Source organism: Muntiacus reevesi, chromosome 4, assembly GCF_963930625.1.
Source record: "Muntiacus reevesi chromosome 4, mMunRee1.1, whole genome shotgun sequence".
Classification (NCBI taxonomy): domain Eukaryota; kingdom Metazoa; phylum Chordata; class Mammalia; order Artiodactyla; family Cervidae; genus Muntiacus; species Muntiacus reevesi.
This window is the reverse complement of record NC_089252.1, coordinates 24,546,004-24,568,870: the sequence shown is the minus strand read 5'-3', so window position 1 is coordinate 24,568,870 and position 22,867 is coordinate 24,546,004. Positions and strand designations below refer to the sequence as shown.

The following is a 22,867-nucleotide window of genomic DNA, read 5'->3' as shown; positions in this document are numbered from 1 at the left end:
TTGTTCATCTGCACAAGGGAGACTCATACTAGAGGCTCAACAGCCACTATCCTTAAGTATCTCTTTGCCAGATCGTGGAAACAAGAACACGTACTACAAGGTAGAGGAAAAAAAGGAAGATGAAAGATCGACGTGTAGAACAGACCCTGCAAGACGCTTCAAAAGGATATAAGCAAAAGAGAGTTAGGGATTTTAGGGAAAGCCCTACTTTCCATGATTTACCAATCAAGGCTTCATGTGTCCGTGTGACCTGAGATGCCACATGAAAAAAGGCAGGAAAGACTGAGAAAAATCCAAATTTAAGACAGATGACAAAGAATACATAAATAGCAGGTGGGGAAGTAAAGGCAATAAATAGAGATTTCAGTTTGGAATTATAGTGGAATCAGGATATGGAACAGTAGATTAAATGTTAGCAGAAAGAAGAAAAAGTTTTGATTATTTTTAAGATGGTGAAGATCTAAATATATTTGGCCACTATTCGGGAAGGAAATAAACATGTTTGATTAGCAAATGAAGTAGCAAATCCAGGTAAAAGATTAGTGGAAGGAACAAGGTTCTTGACAAGGTTAATGTGGGAGAGTAAATGGAAAAGTTGCAAATAAAGCCCACAGATGATGGTTAACCTTGAAAAGGCATTAGGACGGCTCTTCCTTGGGGAAGGGAAGGAGAGGGGAATCAGAGATACAATCCGTCAAATAAAATGTGGGGTTATTTCCTAAGAGTGAGTGGGCTCAGGAATGTGGTCAGTGTGATGGATGCAATACAAGAAGCAAAGATAAGGGGATTGTATAATTTATGGTCTGAATGAGCACACTTTAGAGAATGAAAGAGATGCTCACAGACAGCATGTCTGCACAACATGACTCTTCTGAACAAATGTAAACATACCCTGGAGACAAACATCACTACTGTGAAGGAAGCATGGATGTGTGACGGGTCCGTTCAGCCCCTCTGGCCCTCCCCAGCAATGTTGCCAATACAGAGTCAAAGAAAATCATAGTTAGGCTTCCAGAGTTGGGGAAAAAGTGAGACTGGAATATTAGAAGATCAAGAGACTGAGAATCCCTGAGCCATAGACAGCAACTTTGGAATGGCTGCAGTCTTGTGCTAGCATTGTCCAATAGAATTGTCTGCCATGACGGAAGTGTTCTTAAGCCTCTTGCCTCATGTGGCAACCGGGCAAATGAATTATTAATTAAAAATAATTAGCTTCCCTGGTGACTCAGCAGTAAAGAATTCACCTGCCAATGCAGGAGACACAGGTTTGATCCCTGGATGGGGAATACACCCTAGAGAAGGAAATGGCAACACACGCCAGCATTCTTGCCTGGGAAATCCCATGGACAGAGGAGCCCAATGGGCTACAGCCCATGGGGTTGAAAAAGAGTCAGGCCCGACTTATTAACTAAACAACAGCAACAAGCTGCATGAAGCTGCGCTACTAGAAGTGCTGGTTTATATTAAGCCAAGAAAAGAGTGAAGCCAAGAGATTAATGGACTGTAAAGAATGCAGCAGGTGTCAGAAGGCAAGATGGGAGTTTGTTGTGCAGATTGAGCGTACATGTAACTATATTTAATTGTGAATGATGATGTATTTAGTTGTGAATAGCGGTGAAGTCCCGAGTGTGCCAGTTCTTGATGAGAACCAAAGAAAACAGCTAGTGGGACTGGGGGGGTGGTGAGGAATGAAGTCTGAACATGGGCAGTCACGTGTGACCTACAGGGGATGATGGGAGTGAGTAGGGGGCAGGGCTAGGGGGGCGCATCTCACACTAAAGACCTTGAGGAAAGCTGCGTGGGTCCCCGAGAACATGAGGTGAAAACCACCGGTAAGGAGAGAAGGATCAGGGAGTGGCTAAGATTTCAAGATGAGAGTTTTGTCTTTGTTTTTCAGATGTTAGCTGTGTTCTTGAGTTTCCTGGGGGAGGCAGTAGGCATCTCAAAGAAGCTGGATTCGGGTTCTGCTCTCTGGCTCTGGTCATGGTGGGGACCAAACAGGAGAATTAAAATGTGTTTCCTTTTGGCAAAGGAGGAGAGTGGTGGTTAAACACACACATCCTTTTTTAATGTCTATAATATCTTAGGTGGTAGATTATTCATTAGCAAAATATTTAAGCTGAGTTGACTGTTGTATTAACAAATAATTTTTATTTTCTAGATCTGCTTTGACTTTGGAAATGGACTCCATTTTGAGGTAAGAAACAAAGGGGGTTATTCCTATCTTGAAGTTTATAGAAGACAGTTGTGCCTTTACCAGATTGAAAGCACACACTCCCACTGAAACCGCTAGGTGGCGTTTTGAGGGGGTGCCAAGGAGCTGCGGTCCTTTATGTCTCAGCACAGGAAAGAATTCAGCGAGAGGCATAGTGATAGGCAAGAGATTTATCAGAATAGAATGATTGTGAGGCTTCCAGGCAGGTGGTCAAGTGTTGTGCTGCCCCGAATATTTAGTGGGTTACATTTTAATAAATAAAAGGAAGAAAAGGGATGGAAAGATCACCTTGTTTTTCATTCTTTTGAGTCTTCCATCATTAACTCTTGTATGTTGGGTGGTGGAGTTACTGACCCTATGTGGTGCATCTCTCATGGCACTTTGGAAAAATTATATCAGGTCTCAGTACAGTGAGGGTCTTTCACTTTGAAATGTCACCTTCCCATAAATTGTTGTTTTTTGTGTTTGCAGAGAGTATGTCTTAGGGGTCATTAACTTGTTGATGTCACTGGGCAGGTTTCAGGTCTTATTTTCCATTATTGTTTTTTTGTTTATATGGGGACATGTCTCTTGCTTCTGTTACATGGTTTTGTTGTTAAGCAAACCCATCTAGCTTCGATGCTAAGCGACTTGTTCAGCTTTATGAATTAAGTAAGCCCACACTGATTGGGGATTTTTCCATTACTTGCTTGAGTGATTATTTATTTACTGTGGTCTCCCAAAGCCCACTAAAGTTCCCTCTCTATTAACAGTCTCCTAATAGGATTTCAGAGCTAGCTTTTGGTTATCCTACTCAATCCCTGGGGCTTCCCAGGTGGATCAGTTGTAAATTTCAGGTGGATTCAGGTAAATTTCAGGTAAATTCCCAGGTGGATCATTTCTTGCCTACCAAGCAGGAAATGTGGGTTTAATCCCTGGGTCAGGAAGATCCTTGGAGAAAGAAATGACTACCCACTCCAGTATTCTTGCCTGGGAAATCCCATGGACAGAGGAGCCCGGGGGGCTACAGTCTCGGTCAGGTCAGTCGCTCAGTCACGTCTGACCCTTTGCGACCCCATGGACTGCAGCACACTGGGCTTCCCTGTCCATCACCAACTCGACAGTCTATGCGGTGGGCTGCAGTCTGTGGGGTTGCAAAGAGTCAGACATGACTTAGCAACTAAACAACAACTCTATCCTGTCACCTCAGACTCAGCCATTCCCACTCAACCACGTGCATAGGGACCTCTACCCAGGGACGATTATGCTGCATTTTTGACAATCTAAATATCCACCAGTGAGAGAATGGTAAAACAACTCACAGTACATGGAAGAATGCCCATGATGAGGTGCTGAATGAAAAATCAAGGGGCAGAATGTGATGTATAGTGTTGGACTGGCCATGAAGTTTGTTTGAGGTTTTCCATAAGCTGTTTCAGAAAAAAACCTGAATGAACTTTTTGGCCATCCTAATATAATTCCATTTTTATGGGGGAAAAAAAAAAAAGGAGACCTTTTTACATGTGCAGCTGTATGATCATAAGAAAATATCAAAGCCATTAACAGTGCATATTCCAAAGTATGAGTGAAAAACTGGGAGGATATTTTACATTTTTGCATTATAAACTTTAATATTATTCTAATGTTTTGATACATAATTAATTTTTTAGTTATAGAAAAATTTTTCCACTGAAAACAAAGGAAAAAAATCAGTGACCTAGTGATAACCAGTGTAAATATTTTGAAATAAAATACAAGTTATATAGAGCAATAAAATGAGTAAAATGGTAAACCTAGTATAAAAATCATCTCTGATCTTAAAATACTAGGTCAACTGCATTAAAATTTTCCTTGGATAAAATATAATATTCATCTATTAAAGCCCAACTGAAAACTTATAGATTAGTTTTCTGCCTAGTTTTTGATAAACCAGAGATGGGCCATTTAATCCTTTAACCTCATTCACTAGTTTTAGTTAAGTTGATATCAACAGGTTACTGATAATTTTGCCTTAAAGCCTTAGTAATTCATTTTTAAATTATCAGCCGCCACAGAAAAATAAGACTTTATTTTAAGTTAGAAACATTTCTTGACTTGCTGTGTTAATTGTAATTTGCCCATTTGTAAGGTCACTAAATTACTCTAACCTTTTTAAGTCTTCCCTCTGGGAGTTCTTTCCTTACTGTAAAAAAAACAACAAAACAAAAATGCTTTACTGGTTTGGAAACAAGCTCTTTAGGTAGATAGTGTTTGTTCCCAGTGTATATATTTTCCCTTTGAAAATGAAACCTGTGTGTAAGTGCCAAGTCGCTTGTCATGTCCAGCTCTGTAACCGCATGGACTGTAGCCCACCAGACTCCCCTGTCCATGGGGTTCTCCAGGCAAGAATACTGGAGTGGGTTGCCATGCCCTCCTCCAGGGGATGTTCCTGACCCAGGGATTGAACCCGTATCTCTTATGTCTCCTACATTAGCAGGTGAGTTCTTTACCACTAGCACCACCTGGGAAATCCAAAGCCTATATTAAAGCCATATTAAAAAGTATGAAATAATTAATACCTTAGAATTTGCACAGCTCTCTTTCAACTTTTAGTACATTTCATGATTCCATACTAATGTTTTACTAATTTTTTGACAACATTTTATTGCTTTAGGCCTTACACTCAAGAAATGAAAGCAAGCTGTTTCTTAAACACACTCACCCAGTGAGACAGAAGCGCGCCTGGATCACCGCCCCCGTGGCCCTCCGGGAGGGAGAGGACCTGTCCAGGAAGAATCCGATCGCCAAGGTACTGTCTAAAGAGGAAAAGGAAGTACATGCACGAAATGTGGTCTGAGATCATCCATGTTCCCTGTAAAATTTTAGGAATGTCACATGATGTATTTATTCACTGAAATTTTAATATTCTAGATGCCACCTTGAAGATCCACTTTCCTATTCTAGAAGATGCAGCATTAGTGGTGAATATGTATTTAATGGAGGGCTTTGATTCAACTGGGCCTCCCTGGTAGCTCAGCTGGTGAAGAATCCATCTGCAATGCAGGAGACCCCAGTTTGATTCCTGGGTTGGAAGATCCCCTGGAGTAAGGGATAGGCTGCCCACTCCAGTATTCTTGGGCTTCCCTGGTGGCTCAGCTGGTAAAGAATCTGCCTGCAATGAGGGAGACCTGGGTTCCATCCCTGGGTTAGGAAGATCCCCTGGAGAAGGGAACAGCCACCCACTCCAGTATTCTGGCCTGGAGAAGTCCATGGAGAAGTCCATGGGGTCTCAAAGAGTTGGACATAACTGAGTGGCTTGCACTGTTTGATTCAACTAAGGGTGGACTCAGGCACTGGTTGAATCCTTTTTTAACAGAGTGTTAACAGTGCTGAAAAGGAGATCCCATCATCTGTTTTCCCTAGCACCTACCTAGGTTCTCTGGCAGGAGCCCTGTAAATTGGACTGATAGAAAACAATTAACAAGAGAAAAACAAGCTTTGGAACGTGTCTGTACGTGCTCTGTGCTCAGTCACTTCAGTCCTGTCTGACTCTTTGCTGCCCAGTGGACTGTAGCCCACCAGGCTCCTCTGTCTATGGGTGTCTCCAGGCAAGAATACTGGAGTGGGTTGCCATGCCTTCCTCCAGGGGATTTTCCAGACCCAGAGATTGAACTGCATCGCCTGTGTCTCCTACATTACAGGGAGATTCTTTACCCATTGAGCAACCTGGGAAGCCCCTAAAAACTTGTCTATCCCACATGTAACATGTGGGAGTACCCAGAGATGAGTAAATCAAAGGTTTGGTTAGGATTTGGGTTTTTATAAGCTACTTAGTTGGAGAAGGCAATGGCAACCCATTCTAGTACTCTTGTCTGGAAAATCCCATGGACAGAGGAATCTGGTAGGCTGCAGTCCCTGGAGTTGGACACGACTGAGCGATTTCACTTTCACTTTTCACTTTCATGCATTGGAGAAGGAAATGGCAACCCACTCCAGTGTTCTTGCCTGGAGAATCCTAGGGACAGCGGAGCCTGGTGGGCTGCTGTCTGCGGGGTCGCACAGAGTCAGACACGACTGAAGCGACTTAGCAGTAGCAGCAGCAGGCTACTTAGTAGAAGGACAATAAATTTTTAGAAAAATGACAAGACAGACAAGAAAGACCTTGAATCCCCAGGGGCAGCAACCTGGGAAGGCAAATAGATGGGCAACTAATAATAGAAAAAGCTAGTCAGGTTTGTTTTGTAGATTCTTCTGGTCCTGTCTCCAGGCTGATAGGAATCTAAACTCCCCTCCTTTTTGTCCTTCCTGTAGAGAGGGGTAGAAAAGGCACCTTTACAAACTTATGTCCTGCTCTTAGGCAAGTGGGGCTTCCCAGGTGGCTCAGTGGTAGGGAACCCACCTGCCAATGCAGGAGATGTAAGTGACGCGAGTTCGATCCATGAGTTGGGAAGATCCATTGGAGTATGGCATGGCAACCCACTCCAGTATTCTTACCTGGGAAATCCTATGGAAAGAGGAGCCTGGCGGGCTGCAGTCTATGGGGTCGCAAGAGTCAGACATGACTTAGTGACTAAACCACAACAGTCTTAGGCAGATAGGGGGAGGGCAGAGAGTTTTTCTGGTATCTGCTGCTTCTCAATCGCTTTCAGCTTGAAACAATTCTTATATCAGAGTCACACGTTCTGCCACCCTACCCACAAAAATAGTTTTCAAAATGAAAAGAACTGATATCTAACTCGCGGTAGGACGACCACACATCTTGCCTGAAACAGTCTGGGTTTACAGCCACTGTCCTGGGCTAATTATTAATAACTTCTTTCAGCTCTCAAAATGCATAAATTGTATGGTAGTTCCATTCATTTGTATCTGAGACTTAGCATGTGCAAAGTCTGAACCCTTGATTTTTCCAAAAGTTGTTCTCCCCAAGTTCTATCCATTTCAGTGAATGGTACTATAATTTTGTCCAGTATTTTCAAAACTGCAGCAGATACTGTCAGTTCTGTGCCAAAAGTGGATTCCGAATCTGCCCACTTCTCTCTACTGCTACCCTCCTCGTTCCCGTGAGTGTCAGCTCTGACCTGTGTTACCAAAAGCACCCTGACGTGGTCCCCCTGACTTCACTCTTTCCTGCCTCTCCCCCACCACAGTCCATTCTTCAGAAAGCAGCCAGAGTGGTCTTCTGAACCGAAATTTTCATTCCCTTCATGAGGCCCTTTCAACAGCTGCCCAGTGCAGTGGAAGAAATACACTCCTCACCTCAGCCAACAAGAGCTCTCTTAGGATTTGTTGACCTTGACCTCCTCTCTGACCCCAGCTCCTATCAGCCCTCACGCCACACTCTGCCACCTCCCTAAGCTGACACAAGCCCAAAGCCCATGCCAGCCTCCCACTCTTGCTGTTCAGTTGCTCAGTCGTGTCAGACTCTTGGCAACCCCATGGACTGCAGCACTCCGGGCTTCCCTGTCCTTCACTGTCTCCCAGAGTTTGCTCAAACTTGTGTCCATTGAGTCGGTGATGCCATCCAACCATCTCATCCTCTGTCTTCCCCTTCTCCTGCCCTCAATCTTGCCCAGCATCACGGTCTTTTCGAGTGAGTCAGCTCTTCTCATCAGGTGGCCAAAGTGTTAGAGCTTCAGCATCCATCCTTAGCACTTGCTGTTCCCGCTGCCTGGAACCCCCTCCCCATAGGTATTTGCAGTATGTCACAGCATAAAGCCTCTGGCCAAGAATTCCCTTCCCGGCCTCACCCTATCTCAATCTCTTCACTCCATTGAGCTCGGTTTATAGCTCGTTCACCTCCAGGACATTACGTCATAAGTTGCTTGCTGGTTCTCTGGTTCCCTCAGTACAGTGTAAGCTCCCTGAAGGCAGGGGCTTGGTCCTCAGGGCTCACAGCATGCACCCCCTGTGCCCCGCGCAGAGCCAGCATCCTGAGGTGCTCAGTAAACATCTGTGTGAATGAATAAGTGTTCACAGGCAAGTGGTACCTTCATCTTTCCAACCTTATAAACAGCACACTCGACAAGCCCCTTTTAACAAAGAGCAGCCAGGAACAGAAGACACTTTCCTTTTTCCAGCAATATATTATTTTGATAAAAGCCCTCTTAAATCTAAACGTTTGATTATGGCTTTACATAAAGTGAGTGAAAGTCGCTTAGTCGTGTCCGACTCTATGCGACCCCAAGGACAGTAGTCTGTCAGGCTCCTCTGTCCATAGGATTTCCCAGGCAAGAATGCTGGAGTGGGTAGTCATTCCCTTCTGCAGGGGATCTTCCCCACTCAGAGATCAAACCCGGGTTTCCTGCATTGCAAGCGGATTCTTTACAGTTTCAGCCTCCAGTGAAGCCCATGACTTTACGTAATATTTTGTATACAAGCAGTTAAGCTTTCTGGTTTGGTTAGTGCTGGTTTGATGAGATATCTGAGTCATTCACTCATTCTTTCAATAGGTTTCCCTAAAATACATGGATTCTTCGGAGTTCAGTAAGCATTAGCTATTCTTATTCATTTTAATTATAAAAGTTGTTAAGAGTAAAATTTACCTAAAAAGCAAAACATTCTGTTGTATTTCCCCAACTTTATAGATTCTCTGTCTAAAAGTAATACTGTCATACTGTCAACAGCTTCGTATCTTCCATATCTTTTGAAATACATAAGTATGTATATACTTACATATTCTTATGTGCATGCATATGTATATGCAAACCAACTGCTAGGTCCACACACAGTTTGATTTTATTTTTAACATAAGTGAAATTATATAATATATATAGTCGGCACATAAAAATCTAGAATGTTCTCTATAAATACTGATGTATGTGTATACACATACACATGGGTTGTGTGTGTACATGCATGTACTTGGCAAAAAAAAAAAGGAGACAGAAACACAAAGAAAAGGAGAGAGAGAGAGGCTCTGCCCTCTCTGCAGAAGTGATCACAGGGCTGCCCCAGGGTCCCCATTCCTCCAGGAGCAGAGCAGGTGTGGCAGGAGGCTGGAGCCGCATCTCATTCTCAGCAGCATCCTCAGCCCCAGAGCATGTTGGAAATCCTGTGGGAAGCATGTGTAGCTCATTCTGAGATTTCAGGATGAAGAACTGGCGGGGCCGAGGCGGGGTGATGGCTTCAGTGATGTCTGAAAAGAGAAATTGAGGGTCCAGTAGGGGGCGACAGAGATACACTTACTGATGAAGAATTCAAGATAACAGAAATGGCAAACAAACAAGTTAGAGATACAAATAGAGCTCTTTCTAGAGGACGAAGGTGTTAACTACAGAAGTCCCCCAGGTTAGAAACACCGATCTGCAAGGGCATTTCAAGTAGCAGAAGCACTTGACTCTTTTAACCCTCCTGTGAAAGGATGCCTTACTCACATCTTCCTGATGATAGAAGTTATAAAGGTGATTTTGAGTCTACAGATTTTACCTTACCTAAATTTAAAATCCACTCCCACCAAGATGTATCCCCCTACTGATATCTTAATTTCATAACAACCCTAAGAGGTAGGCAGAAGTGTCTCTTCATGTTACAGGTAAGAACACTGAAGGGTAGGAGGGTAAGTAACCGTTAGCATCACACCTAGTAACTAGCTGTGACACGACTAGACCCGGGTTCTCTGACACCAGCACCTCTGCTGTGGATCACCTGTGTCCTCCCACCTCCTCTCAACAGCCAACAGCTTCCGAGCGAAATTTTCAATTAAAAACAATTACCTGTAAGTTAGAGTTTAACTTGAAGCATTCCTCTCTTATTTTTATGTTAGATACACTCTGATCTTGCAGAAGAAAAAAAACTAAAAATTACCTACAAATACACTGGAAAGGGGATCACAGAGCCGCCCTTCGGCGTGTTTGTCTTTAATAAAGACACCGGAGAGCTAAACGTTACCACCATTCTAGATCGAGAAGAAACACCATTTTTTCTGGTAAGAACAATTTTACATTTATGCATTTGTAGCTTTTCTTGGGTAATAGTTACGTTTTATTATTTTTTTGAAATGATGCTACTTGAATGATCTCAGCCTAAATTCCTTCTATTATGTATGCCATGATTTCAGCTAATTGGTTACGCTTTGGATGAAAGAGGAAACAACTTAGAGAAGCCAATAGAACTCAGAATTAAAGTTCTTGACATAAATGACAACGAGCCAGTGTTCACACAGGACGTCTTTGTTGGGTCTGTTGAAGAGCTGAGCGCAGCAAGTAAGAGTTCATTATTTTTATGAGTACTCAAGATCATCGTATCCCCAGCATGTCACTGAACACTGAAACCTCTGTCTTAGTGGAGGCTGAATATTACCCACAGGAAAAATAATAATAAACTGATTGATCTAGGTTTGGAACCGATTTTTCGTTGTAAGTTTTTTACCTTCAAAACAGATATGGTAGATTGATGTGATAGGTTAGGTCTGTGCAGCAACTATTCAGTTTCACCCTGTGTCAGGAAAGCAGCTGTAGATACTGTGTAAACAAATAGGTATGGTTGTATTCCAATAAAATTTTATTCACAAAATCAGGTGGCTGGCTGGCTTGGGCCCACTGTCCATGGTTTGCTAACCTTAGACATATTATTTCTACCTCCAGGCTTCAGTGCAAGTGTTAAATGCAGCTTTCTATTTGGGTCTTGCAGGAGAAATTTCTCTTTGATCAGAATGTAAAGAATAGCTATGCTTCTCCTGAATTGCTTGTATTTTAATAAGCATGTATATGTATCTGTTCATTTTTCTTTCTTTGTATTGGTTATTAGAAATGTGATCAGCAAATCTGTGGCCCTCCTATAGCGTGTCCAGAACGTCATCTTTAAAATTGTATATACTAACCTCAGCCTCACTCTCATCTTATTTTTCCTATTCCCACCTCCATTCACACTTACCCCCAAACAATTAAATTCTTTAATCTTAGTAAACTGAATTTGATAAATACCTAAAATCCTTTCTGGAACAAGCTGATGTGATAAATAAAATAAATCACATATGTAAGTGTGCTAAAAGTTGTGTTTCATCTTGGACCCCTTCATTTCTGCTGCCAGATACACTTGTGATGAAAATCACCGCAACCGATGCAGATGAGCCCAACACTCTGAATTCCAAAATTTCCTATAGGATCGTGTCTCAGGAGCCTGCTAATTCTCCAGTGTTTTTCCTAAATAAAGATACAGGAGAGATCTACACAACCAGTATTACCTTGGACAGAGAGGTAAATTAATATTTCATGTCATTCATCCTTTCTGCTCTCCTCTCTTTCCAGTTTATTCTCTCTCTAATTTTCTGTTTTGTGTTCCTCACTCATAGGATAACTCAGAATCATCCTCCTCTAGGGCTGTGCTGTCTGGTATCACAGCCATCAGTCATATGTGGCCATTGGCCATTCGAAATGGGACTAGTCCCAGTTGAGATGTGCTGTAAGTGGAAAATACACACCAGACTGGGAATACATAATATGGAAAAAAAAAAAAAAGAATGTTAAAATATCACCTTAATAATTTTTGGTTGATCACTTGTTGAGTTGATAACATTTCGGATACCGTGGGTTAAATGAAATATCTTTGTTTGAAATTAGTATCACATGGTATTTAAACAATCCCCTGTCATTACTGTACGTAGGAATCATAGTAAAGGAACAGAAAATCCCCCAAATGTTTTTATAAATGAAAAGGCAAACCAATATACTTCTACTCTCCCAAAGCAAAAATAAAATTAGTATCAGCTGTTTCCTTTTACTTTGATTTATTTATCTGGACACACCATGTGGTTGTGGGATCTTAGTTCCCTGACCACGGATTAAACCCAGGCCCCAGTAGTGAAGTGCCAAGTCCTAACCACTGGACCACCAAGGAATTTCCTCTTTTTTTTTTTTTAATATGACTCCTGGAAATTTTTAAATTACATAAGCATTGACCTAGGGCCTCTCCAGTCAGGATCTGTTTGCTAGAGAGTTCTAAAGCAATGTTCCTTACTTTGTGGTTTTGTAATGAAACTTCAGGAATCTTTCCTACTGCTAATACAGTTTCAGAGGGAGGAAAAGAGACTGAAATAGAAGTCCTGTTTAGAGTAATAGAAGCATTTGTAAAGGAAAGAGTTACTGTGAATCCCAAATTGGAGGAAAATTTGAGTTGTTTCCTAAATGATATTTTCTCAAACATTTCATTTTTTTATTTCTAAGTCAAAAGGAACATTTTAGTTGAAAAGGGAAGACAAGATTTCGTAAATGCTACACACATAAAGATGTTAACAGCATGCATTGTAAAATGATGATCCTTGGGAGCGCTGTATTGTCATCAAATATAAATCTTCATCAGACACAATCAGCGTATTTTGTAATGCTTAAAAAAATGATTTAACTCTGGCCAGAGAAGAAGAGGATGCTGGTCAACATTCCTGTGATATCTTTGTAAAGGATAGTGAAAGTGTTAGTCACTCAGTTGTATCTGACTCTTTACAACCCCATGGACTGTAGCCAGCCAAACTTCTCTGTCCGTGTGATTCTCCAGACAAGAGTACTGAAGTGAGTTGCTATTCCCTTCTCCAGGGGATATTCCTGACCCAGGGATTGAACCCGGGTCTCCCGCATTGCAGGCACATTCTTTACCATCTGAACCCCCAGGAAAGCCCTAAAGGATATTATTACTCCTAGAATTCTACTCTACATTTTCACATAAAATGAGAATGGAAAAGTACTATTTTGAAGTAGTAGTGTGATTCTGTATCTGAAACATTTAGCAAAAAAAATACTGGCTGTCACTTGCTGGGCAAGCCACGTGCCCAGTGCTATTCCAAGTCCTTTACGTGGATTAACTCAGTTAATGAACCTGTAAACCCTGTGAAGCAGATCCAGTTATTATCCTCATTTTATGTAGAAGAAAACCAAGGGTCAAAGGGATAATGTGTGTCTGACATAGCTAGCATGTCAGAATTGGAACTCAGGCAGCTGGTCCCAGAATCTCTGCCATCCTGCCTTTCACTGAGCAGGTTTGCTCTGCGCAGGGTCCCGGGCGTGGGCACTCGCTGCCTTGCTCCATCTTAAACTTTAGCCACATTGATGGAGCCATCAGAAGGGACCATGTGGAAGAGACGGGTCCCCTTTGGAGTAACATCTGAGACGTTGTTCTCTAGGACATGTTCTCCAAGAATCTTCTCTCCCGGGGATAAAAAGTGCACCAAGTTATGCCTTTACTGACCCAGTGTTCTTGGGGGGTTAAGTCTTCACGGCTTAACTTTTAACCTAAAATGAAGTGTGGACTCGAAAAAACTAATTCCTAGAGTCTCATCACTTCCAGTGTAATGCTGACTACCTTTTGAAAGCACTTTTGTAATCAGACTATTTTTAAGGAGAGATTCATCTCCTGATAAATATCACCAGTGATGTAATTAAGAATTTGATGTCAACAACTGCTCTGGGCTTTTCTGCCCTTTTAAAAAAAGGTCTGATGGCAAACAAATAGCATCTTCACAGAATTAACAGCAGGTCATGGAACTTTTTAAAATCTTTATTTATATTTGGCTGCTCTGGGTCTCTGTTGCTGTACTGGCTTTTCTCTGGTTGTGGTGCGTAGACTGCTCGTCGCGGTGGCTTCTCTTGTTTAGCACAGAGTGTAGGGCCCTCGGGCTTCCGTAGTTGCAGCTCCTGGAGTCTAGACTGCGGACTCAGTAGTTGTGGTGTACAGGCTTACTTGCTCCGAGGTATGTGGGATCATCCCAGATCAGGGATCGAACCTGTGTGTCCTGCATTGGCAGGCAGCTTCTTCACCACTGAGCTACCAGGGAAGCCCCCATAAAACTCACTTATGAATATAATGCACTGTGGTTCATTCCCATGATGATAAAGTGAACTGAAACCAGAAAGACAGATTTCGGAGCAATTCATTTTCACCCCAGCCGGATCTTTTTCATTGCCCTGTAGGAATACAGCAGCTACACTCTGACAGTAGAAGCAAGAGATGGCAATGGACAAATAACAGATAAACCAGTAAAACAAGCTCAAGTTCAGATTCGTATTTTGGACGTCAATGACAATATACCTGTAGTCGACAGTAATGTGGTAACTACTATTTTTATAACATTTGTGCCTACTTACATGTAAGTTGTAAAAATACATCACTTATGTTTGTGTTCCATCAGATTAAAAACCTCCTGTTTGTGTTTTGCAGTATGAAGGATCAATTGAAGAAAACCAAGCCAACGTAGAGGTTTTACGCATAAAAGTGTCCGATGCAGATGAAGTAGGCTCCGATAATTGGTTAGCAAATTTTACTTTTGCATCAGGAAACGAAGGGGGTTATTTCCGCATAGAAACTGATACTCAAACTAATGAAGGAATCGTGACCCTGATTAAGGTAAGGACTTAGTGTTCAAACCTGGAATGAGAGAAGTTGGTCCAGAGGAGGATACTGATGTATTTTGAGCTCCAAATATTTATAAGTACTGGTGCCACAATGTTAGAGATAGGTGCCATCCGTATTTGCCCAAGTTCTGTGGTTGTAAGTGGTCATACTCTTTGTATTTCTAATGTCAGTGGTGTGAGGGTCACATTTTGAAACACAGTGTATAATTCTGCTTAATTGAATCAATGAAAATTCAGTAGTGTTATAAGTATATGGGTCTTAAACATGTAAAACCCTGACTCCTACAGAATTTTTTAAACAAAGTTAGAGGATGGATTTTTTTTTTTAACAAAATTAAAAAGGAAGAATACCACTATATGTTAAATGGTTCATGATAGAATGTCAAATTTTAAAATAAAATGCAAAGCTAAAGCTTTCAAAACATATCATTAAGTCACAGACAAAAATTGATTCCAGAAGCATTCACATTTTTACAAAACTTATTATACGGTAAAGTAAGTAAACCCTAATAGAGGAATAACGATAATATAATGTATAACAGAATAGAGGAAAATTAACTTGAAGTTTCATTGTGATAATTATGGATACCATTTATCAATAGACTACTGTATGTACATAGACCTCTTTTTGTAAAGCAGAGGAAAACAGAGTAAGATTAGCTCATGTTTAAAGGGAAGACAAATTTTATGATTACTGGATAAATGGATAATGGCATTAGAGACAAAATCAATTTACCTGCTTGTATAGCACTAAGCATCCTTTTTTAGTCATAGATTATAGGTGCAGCCATCCTCAGTGCTTGAGATTAAAAGCCAATACTGCACGGAAGGAGAAGCAGTCACAGTGATGAACATAGTGATGAATAATAAAAACACCCTCAGTGCACCACGGTAGCACAAAAAGGGACAGAGTTACTGTAAATTTAGTAGTAAAATGACAGCACCAGGTTAAGAAAATTATGAATTTACTTTCTCAATTGTATAAAGAATCACTTCCAAAGTATAAGGGCAACCGTCAGATTCCATTCACAGGAAGTTAGAGAAGATATACAAATAGCAAGTGTGCACATAAAGGATAGCCGGCATCATTAGACATTAGGGAAGGTGCAGATTGAGTCTATGCGGGCTACCACTGCACAGCTGGCTAGAAAGAAACTGCAATCAAACAAGACTGACACCGCCAAATATCAGCAAGCATATAGAGAAACCAGAACTCCTGTATATTGCCAGTGGAAGCATTAAATGGTAGAGCCAGTTTGGCAGTTTTGTAAAAAAATTTAAATAGAGTACTAATCCAGTGACCCAACAATTTAGTCCTAGGTGTTCACCCAAGAAAAATAAAAACATATAGTATCTAAAAAAAAAACTTGCATGCAGATGTTCAGAGCAATGTTAATTGCAAATAGTCCAAATGCCTAATAACAGAATAGCTAAGTAAATTAAGTGTATCTAAATAGTAGAACACTATAGAAATGTTTTTAAAAAGAAAATGGATAAATTGGAAAATACATAGAGAGAGTGATAAACTGATCAAATCAAATGTGATACCACACTTCGCAAAGAACAGAGTATTTGGAAGAGGGTTAATCTTTTATGGCATTAATAGCAAACCAGTTATTAATAGACATCATGGTATAAAGAAGGGGGTTAGATTCTCTGTTTAAACAAATTTGAAAACCCCTTCCCAGGTTTAATATAGTCAAATAATTTTTTTCTCGCGGAGGTCTCCTTTTATTTTTTTATACTAATATAAACAAACATAAATAGAAAATATGCAGAGAAATGGGGTACTTAAATAGTTTCAAAGTACCACCACACAAAATACACGTGAATCACAAAGGCCAAAAACTAACTTTATAGTGGGGAAGCCTCAGATCAAATGATCAAAATGAACATCATTAATAAAGAGACAAATTAATATTATGTGCTACCTAATAAGATGCAGTGAGGTCTCAGCTTTATTATATGCTATGGGACAGAGCTGGCAGTCTTCTGCTACTTATGTAGCCCTTTTTACCAGAACAAACCCATGGAACACTTTTTAAGGAATATTAACCTATATTGAATGTCCCATAACTTTTTTTAAATTAAGCGAAGAATCACTTCAGATTGCTAAAAATATATATATTTGAAGTGATTTTGATCTTAAATAAAATATAATTGGGGTGCTTCCTAAACATCCTTAGGCTTCCCAGGTGACGCTAGTGATAAAGAATCCTCCTGCAAATGCAGGAGATGCAAGACTCACAAGTTCGATTCCTGGGTCGGGACTATCCCTTGGAGAAGGAAATGGCAACCTGCTCCACTATTCTTGCCCGGGAAATCCCACGGACAGAGGAGCCTGGTGGGCTGCAGTCCCTGGGCTGCAGGTTGTTAATGACATGGTATCAATATAAGAGTGCCCTATATATGAGCCTTCAAGTAGTGAACTTACAAAAAGGATGTTTGCATGTCCAGTCACATTAAACTATGAGTGAAACTGCAGTTCGCCCTCCATCTCCTATTGCTGACGATCCTTCAGCTCTGCCACCTCCCTCCTCCTCTCCCTCCTCCACTCCATAACTCTACTTGCCTGTTCACTGGATGCCAGCCCCTGGATGCCATCTGTTGTATGGTACTACTGTACTTCTCAAGGTACTGTACTGTAAGATTAAAAGTGTTTTCTTTATTTTTTGTGTTTGTTTTTTATGTATTTGTTTGACAGTATTATAAGTCTATTACAGTACAGTACTGTATAGCCAGTTATGTTAGTTGGATACCTAGACTAACTTTGTTGGATTTAATGGACAAAGTTGGACTACGAACATGCTCTCAGAATGGAATTGATATATTGGGGATTTACTGTACTCAGTATTGCTGTATTATTCATGTTTTAAATGATGATATAATATCTGACACTGAAACCACACTCGTGTGTTCTATTGTTTTCCCTTTTAAAAGAATTCCCACTGATTTTGCCTTTCTAGGAGGTAGACTATGAAACAATGAAGAATCTTGACTTGAGCGTTATCGTCACTAACAGAGCAGCTTTTCACAAATCAGTTAAGGATAAATACAAGCCAACATCCATTCCCATCAAAGTCAAAGTGAAAAATGTGAAAGAAGGCGTTTATTTTAAAAGCAGCACTGTCCGATTTCACACGAGCGAGAGCATGGAGAAATCAAGCCAGGGCCAAATACTGGGGAAATTTCAGGCTTTTGATGAAGACACTGGGAAAGTAGCCCATGTAAGGTAAGAGATGATTGTGAATATTATTTCCTCATTCTAAGTTACTTTTAATGCCTCTTTTCAAAAATCATAATGGAATTTGGACACTTCAGTCCTTTGAACCCTGCTTGGGGGGCCTACAGACCCCAAAAGGCCTGTAAATGAAATTCCTGGAGTTGTGTTGTCACTGAGAGGCCAAGCATTTCCCCAGGAACCCCTTCCCTCCATGACCCGAGTATGAGGCAAAGGCTGGCTGGGTTCAGAAAAATGATGCAGGGGAGGAGAGGAGACGCAGATATGGAGAAGGGACTTGTGGACACAGTGGGGGAGGGAAAGAGTGAGAAGAATGGAGAAGGTGGCATCAACGTACATAGACTATCGGGTATAAGATGGATAACTGGTGAGAAGATGCATGTAGCACAGGGAGCCTAGTTTGGTGCTCCGTGATGACCTGGAGAGATGGGATTGGGGGAGGGGAGGGAGACTAGAGAGGGAGGGAATGTATGTATAATTATGACTGATTTGCATTGTTGTATGGCAGAAACCAATGCAACAATGTAAATTTTTTTTTAATTTTTTAATTAAAAAGTTCTGGGTTGAGAAGGCTAAATAGCAACAAAGAGAAAGTTCAGAAAGAAACTTTTTAAAATCTGTCTTTAGAGGTAAGAAAGTAGCAAGTAAAATTTACTGCAAGTTCACTTTACATAATTTTGATTAAGAGGGAATAAAAGCTGCATAATGCATTAAAATCTTAATAATGGGGAAACCAATTTTAATTGATCATCAGCCTTGAAAATTGATCTTCATTCAAACTAGGCTCTTTGGTCCAGGGGTTGATGAAACTTGTAATGTTTGTCTTGATCCTGGTGACCTTTATTCAAAATATATTTATGAGGAACCTACTAGATGCCTGAAAAGAAATGATACAAACAAACCTCTTCACAAAACAGAAAGAGACTCACAGACTTTGAGAACCAACTTATGGTTGCCGAGGTGAAGAATGGTGGGGACGGGATAGAGTTGGGTTCAACATGTACACACTGCTATATTTAAAGTGGATAACCAACAAGAACCTACTCTATAGCACAGGGAACTCTGTTCAATGTTATAGAGCAGCCTGGATGGGAGGGGAGTTTGGGGGAGAATGGATACATACCCATGTAAGGCTGAATCCCTTTGCTATCCACCCAAAAGGATGGCAACATTGTTAATGGGCTGTGAAAGTGAAGTCGCTGGGTCGTTTCCGACTCTTTGCGACCCCATGGACTGTAGCCTACCAGGCTCCTCTGTCCATGGAATTTTCCAGGCAAGAGTACTGGAGTGGCTTGCCATTTCCTTCTCTAGGGGATCGTCCCGACCCAAAGATTGAATTGGGATCTCCCGCATTGCAGGCAGACGCTTTACCATCTGAGCCACCAGGGAAGCCCGAAAATTAAAAAAAAAAAAAATTTTTTTTATTTTTAAAGAACCCATCATATGCCAACCCTGTATTAGACCCATTCCGTAGCAGCGCCTTAGGTTTGCATGATCCATTCACATCTGCAAAGTGAGTTTGCATCTTAGCTCTCAGAGCCTTGCCATCAAGAGATGACTCTACAGGGCTGTAATTTATGAAGCTCTGCTTACCTGTAGTTATTTGGTTGAAGTTAAGCTTCCCTGGTAGCTCAGCTGGAAAGAATCTGCCTGCAATGAAGGAGACCCTGGTTCAATTTCTGGGTTGGGGAGATTCCCTGGAGAAGGGATAGGCTACCCACTCCGGTATTCTTGAGCTTCCCTGGTGGCGCAAGACAGTAAAGAAGCCGCCTGCAATTCGGAAGACCTGGGTTTGGTCCCTGGGTTGGGAAGATCGCCTGGAGGAGGGCATGGCAGCCCACTCCAGTATTCTTGCCTGGAGAATCCCCATGACAGAGGAGCTTGGTGGGCTGCAGTCCACGGGGTCACAGAGAATCGGACACGACTGAGCGCCTAGGCACAGCACAGCACAAGGATCCTCACCTGCCACCCAAGATGACCGTCAGGGGGCGCTGCAAGCATCACGCTTGGCGTCCTTGAAGGCCTTGCAGTGGCCGACGGGAGGCAGCCGTGTGCTTCAGCACGTGCTCCTGATGTCTACGGCCTCCGTGGAATCCTGGATGTCCATCACATGGCTCCTGTTTTCCTGCTGTCAGTACCAGAGTTGTTCGGTTGCTTCACTCTGCTTGGGCCTGTGTCCCTGGGTGCCAGCACTTCATGAAACACTGCCAGCCACAGCAAGAATGGGGATATGGAGGAACCTTTTCAACAGCCTCTTTAGTTTTGGAGAATCTCATAGAATTCATCAGCCAATAGTAGCAAATGACCTTTTTCTAAAATAATATTAACAAACAGTTTCCATTGTGTTTTCTGCAATGTCTTGGTGATCCTTTTTTGTGCAGCTTACCTTCAGGCACCAGTCCAGCTCCTTTTGAGTTTGTAGCCTAATTTTTATTTCTGTGGCTCTAAAGCTGAGGATGCTCATTCCTTATGACTTCTCAGACTGTCCGCTGAGAGGCTTAAATGTTCTGATTAATTACTCTTCAATAATACTGTGGCTACCTACTGGAACTTCTGTTTCCATCTACCTATTTAATTTTGGTCGTTGTTTTCAGTAAGAGTTATGACCATATCAAAAGATGATGTGTGCTACATTGAAAACTAATGAAACATGTTTCTTGTCAAAAGTACCTTATTCTTTTTTGCATACAACTTTATAATGAGAGTGATCTTAAAGATTAACTCAAACCTTATCTGTAAAATCTTTATTTACAGATAAGGAATGAGAGGCACAGCTAAGTGAAATAATTTTCCAGTATTCACCTAATTGAAATGTTGATGAGAACAGTAGAAGAAACACTCTCAACTTTGTCATGATTTACCTTGATTATCCATGTGCATCAATTGTTACGGATATTTGACATGACATGTGAGCCACCATCCTGCCTTAAATGGTGTCTAATTTTAACAACAGAAAACAGAAAATTCCTTAAATGAGATCACACAAAGCTTTCCATTGTGAAATGTGATTCTTATCACTGTAACACTGTCTTGGTTATAAGTATAATGTGGGAAAACATTGAGCCAAGTTCAAGCTTTAAAATTCCAGCCATGAAATTCAAAAATATTTGTGAATATCCAAAGGTATCATCATTCACTGGTAAAATTATTAAAAGCCAGGAAAATTTAGTTCAAGTGTATAATTGGAACTTTTTAATAGTAACTATAAATAAATATTGCTCTATGTTAGCCACTCATTTTTATATGCCTAAACTGCCACTTAATACAAAATAATAATCTAATTGCTTGAACCAAATGCTCATATGTTTATTTAGTTTATGTTTGTATTTGAATATGTTTTAAACTCGATGGGATTAAATTAACCTACTTTTGTGAAAATATACTATGAAAGTTCTACTTGCCTTCCTGAAGCTGTCTTTCCACTCTATAATTTTCCTTTGCTTTGAGAGAAGAAAACCAGAAGTCATCTTATCAGCTTTATTTTCACTTTTAGCTGTTTCTAACCAAAAGAAGACTGTTGCTGCTAACAACCAAAAATATCCTACAAATTTATTTATTTATTTTTTAGTTGAAGGATTATTGCTTTACAGAATTTTGTTCTTTTTTGTCAGACATCAACATGAATCAGCCATAGGTGTACATGTGTCCAGCAAATTTAAAGCACTTCCATTTAAGGCATTGATTTTTTTTTTTAACTGTTATTTTAAAAAAAAAAAACTGTTATTTTAAAATATTGATAATATGCCAAGAAACAATAGGATGTAAGGTGGCTTTTCTCCACGAGTTCTTGTTGGATGACTTAAATTATCCTCAAAAGGTTAACTCCAAATTTAAGGGAAACTAGATTGAAAGCTGTAAGACAGGCTAAGAGCAACTCATAACCCTCCCAGGTGAGTAGGCAGGAGGTGGTTGCCCTTGCGCACATGTCTGAGGTATGTTACAGAAATAAGGAGGATTCCAAAGTAGGTGTGAGACAGTGATAAACAGAGGGGCTTTTAGGATAGTCTCAAGAAATTTAAAAACATTCCAAACATGCCTGTAATAAGAACATACATAATAGAGCAGAAATTAAGCTTAAAAGAGTTGTAGATATTAGTTATAAATAGTCTCAGTTTATCCAGAGTTCAGAATTAATTTTCTTTTTTCTAACAGATACGCCAAATTTGATGATATAGACAATTGGATCTCTGTGAATTCTGCCACCTCTGAAATTAAACTCGTGAAGATTCCTGATTATGAATCCAGATATGTCCAAAATGGTACATACACTGCAAAGATTTTGGCTATGACAGAAGGTAAGTTATTAAAGAAGCATCTTTTCTTGGTTATATGTATTTAGATTTTATTTTCCAACCACGGAGACCTTTGTTTTGGCTTTATAGAAAGGTCAAATGGGTAAACCCTCACATTTCTACATATTTAGTGGATTAAAAGACATTACTTGATCTGAATATGAAAAAATATCTAAGATAAGAAGTGTCCTAATTGGATACTATTTCTCCTTATGAAATTGACTAGAGAATTCAGAGTATGTCCATTTTGAGCAGTATGACCAGAATGGTGTTTTTTTTTTTTTCCTATCTTTAAGAATATCCTAGGAAAACCATCACTGGCACTGTTGTTGTCAGTGTTGAAGACATCAATGACAACTGTCCCACGCTGGTCGAGCCTGTGCGGACTGTCTGTGACGACGTGCCGTTCGTGAACGTGACCGCTCAGGACCTGGACGGGCCTCAAAACAGCTGGCCTTTCCATTTCTCGGTCATTAATAAACCAGCCGGAATGGCAGAAAGATGGAAAATAGTACGCCGAGAAGGTAAGCAGAAATCTCTAGACTATATATTTAAATGTTAAACATGATAGAATTCTATTTGCAAAGCAAATAAAATCTTCATAATACAGCTATTTATTTGCTTTGCATAAATTGTATTTCCAATACAGTCGAGTTTATAAAATGAAGTTCTGAACCTCAGGCATAGTGTGTTTGATCTGCCTAATGATAAATAATCTACCTGGAGGGAAAGAAGAAAAACAGATGTCTAATACCTCTCTCTCTCTTTTTTTTTTTTTAATTTATTTATTTGGTTGCATCAGATCTTAGTTGCAGCATGCAGG

General features: G+C 40.6%; 1 protein-coding gene across 1 annotated transcript in view; it reads left to right on the top strand.

Annotated features, from left to right (window-relative positions):
* Positions 1-22,867, top strand: part of DSG2 (desmoglein 2) — a 53,212-nt gene that overhangs the window by 16,815 nt on the left and 13,530 nt on the right. The window contains exons 2-11 of the mRNA XM_065932402.1: positions 2,162-2,197; positions 4,848-4,982; positions 9,936-10,097; positions 10,230-10,374; positions 11,201-11,367; positions 14,071-14,208; positions 14,318-14,503; positions 17,478-17,743; positions 21,905-22,047; positions 22,341-22,568. Of these exons, the coding sequence (XP_065788474.1) occupies positions 2,162-2,197; positions 4,848-4,982; positions 9,936-10,097; positions 10,230-10,374; positions 11,201-11,367; positions 14,071-14,208; positions 14,318-14,503; positions 17,478-17,743; positions 21,905-22,047; positions 22,341-22,568 (1,606 nt within the window). The remainder of the gene's footprint in view (positions 1-2,161; positions 2,198-4,847; positions 4,983-9,935; positions 10,098-10,229; positions 10,375-11,200; positions 11,368-14,070; positions 14,209-14,317; positions 14,504-17,477; positions 17,744-21,904; positions 22,048-22,340; positions 22,569-22,867) is intronic.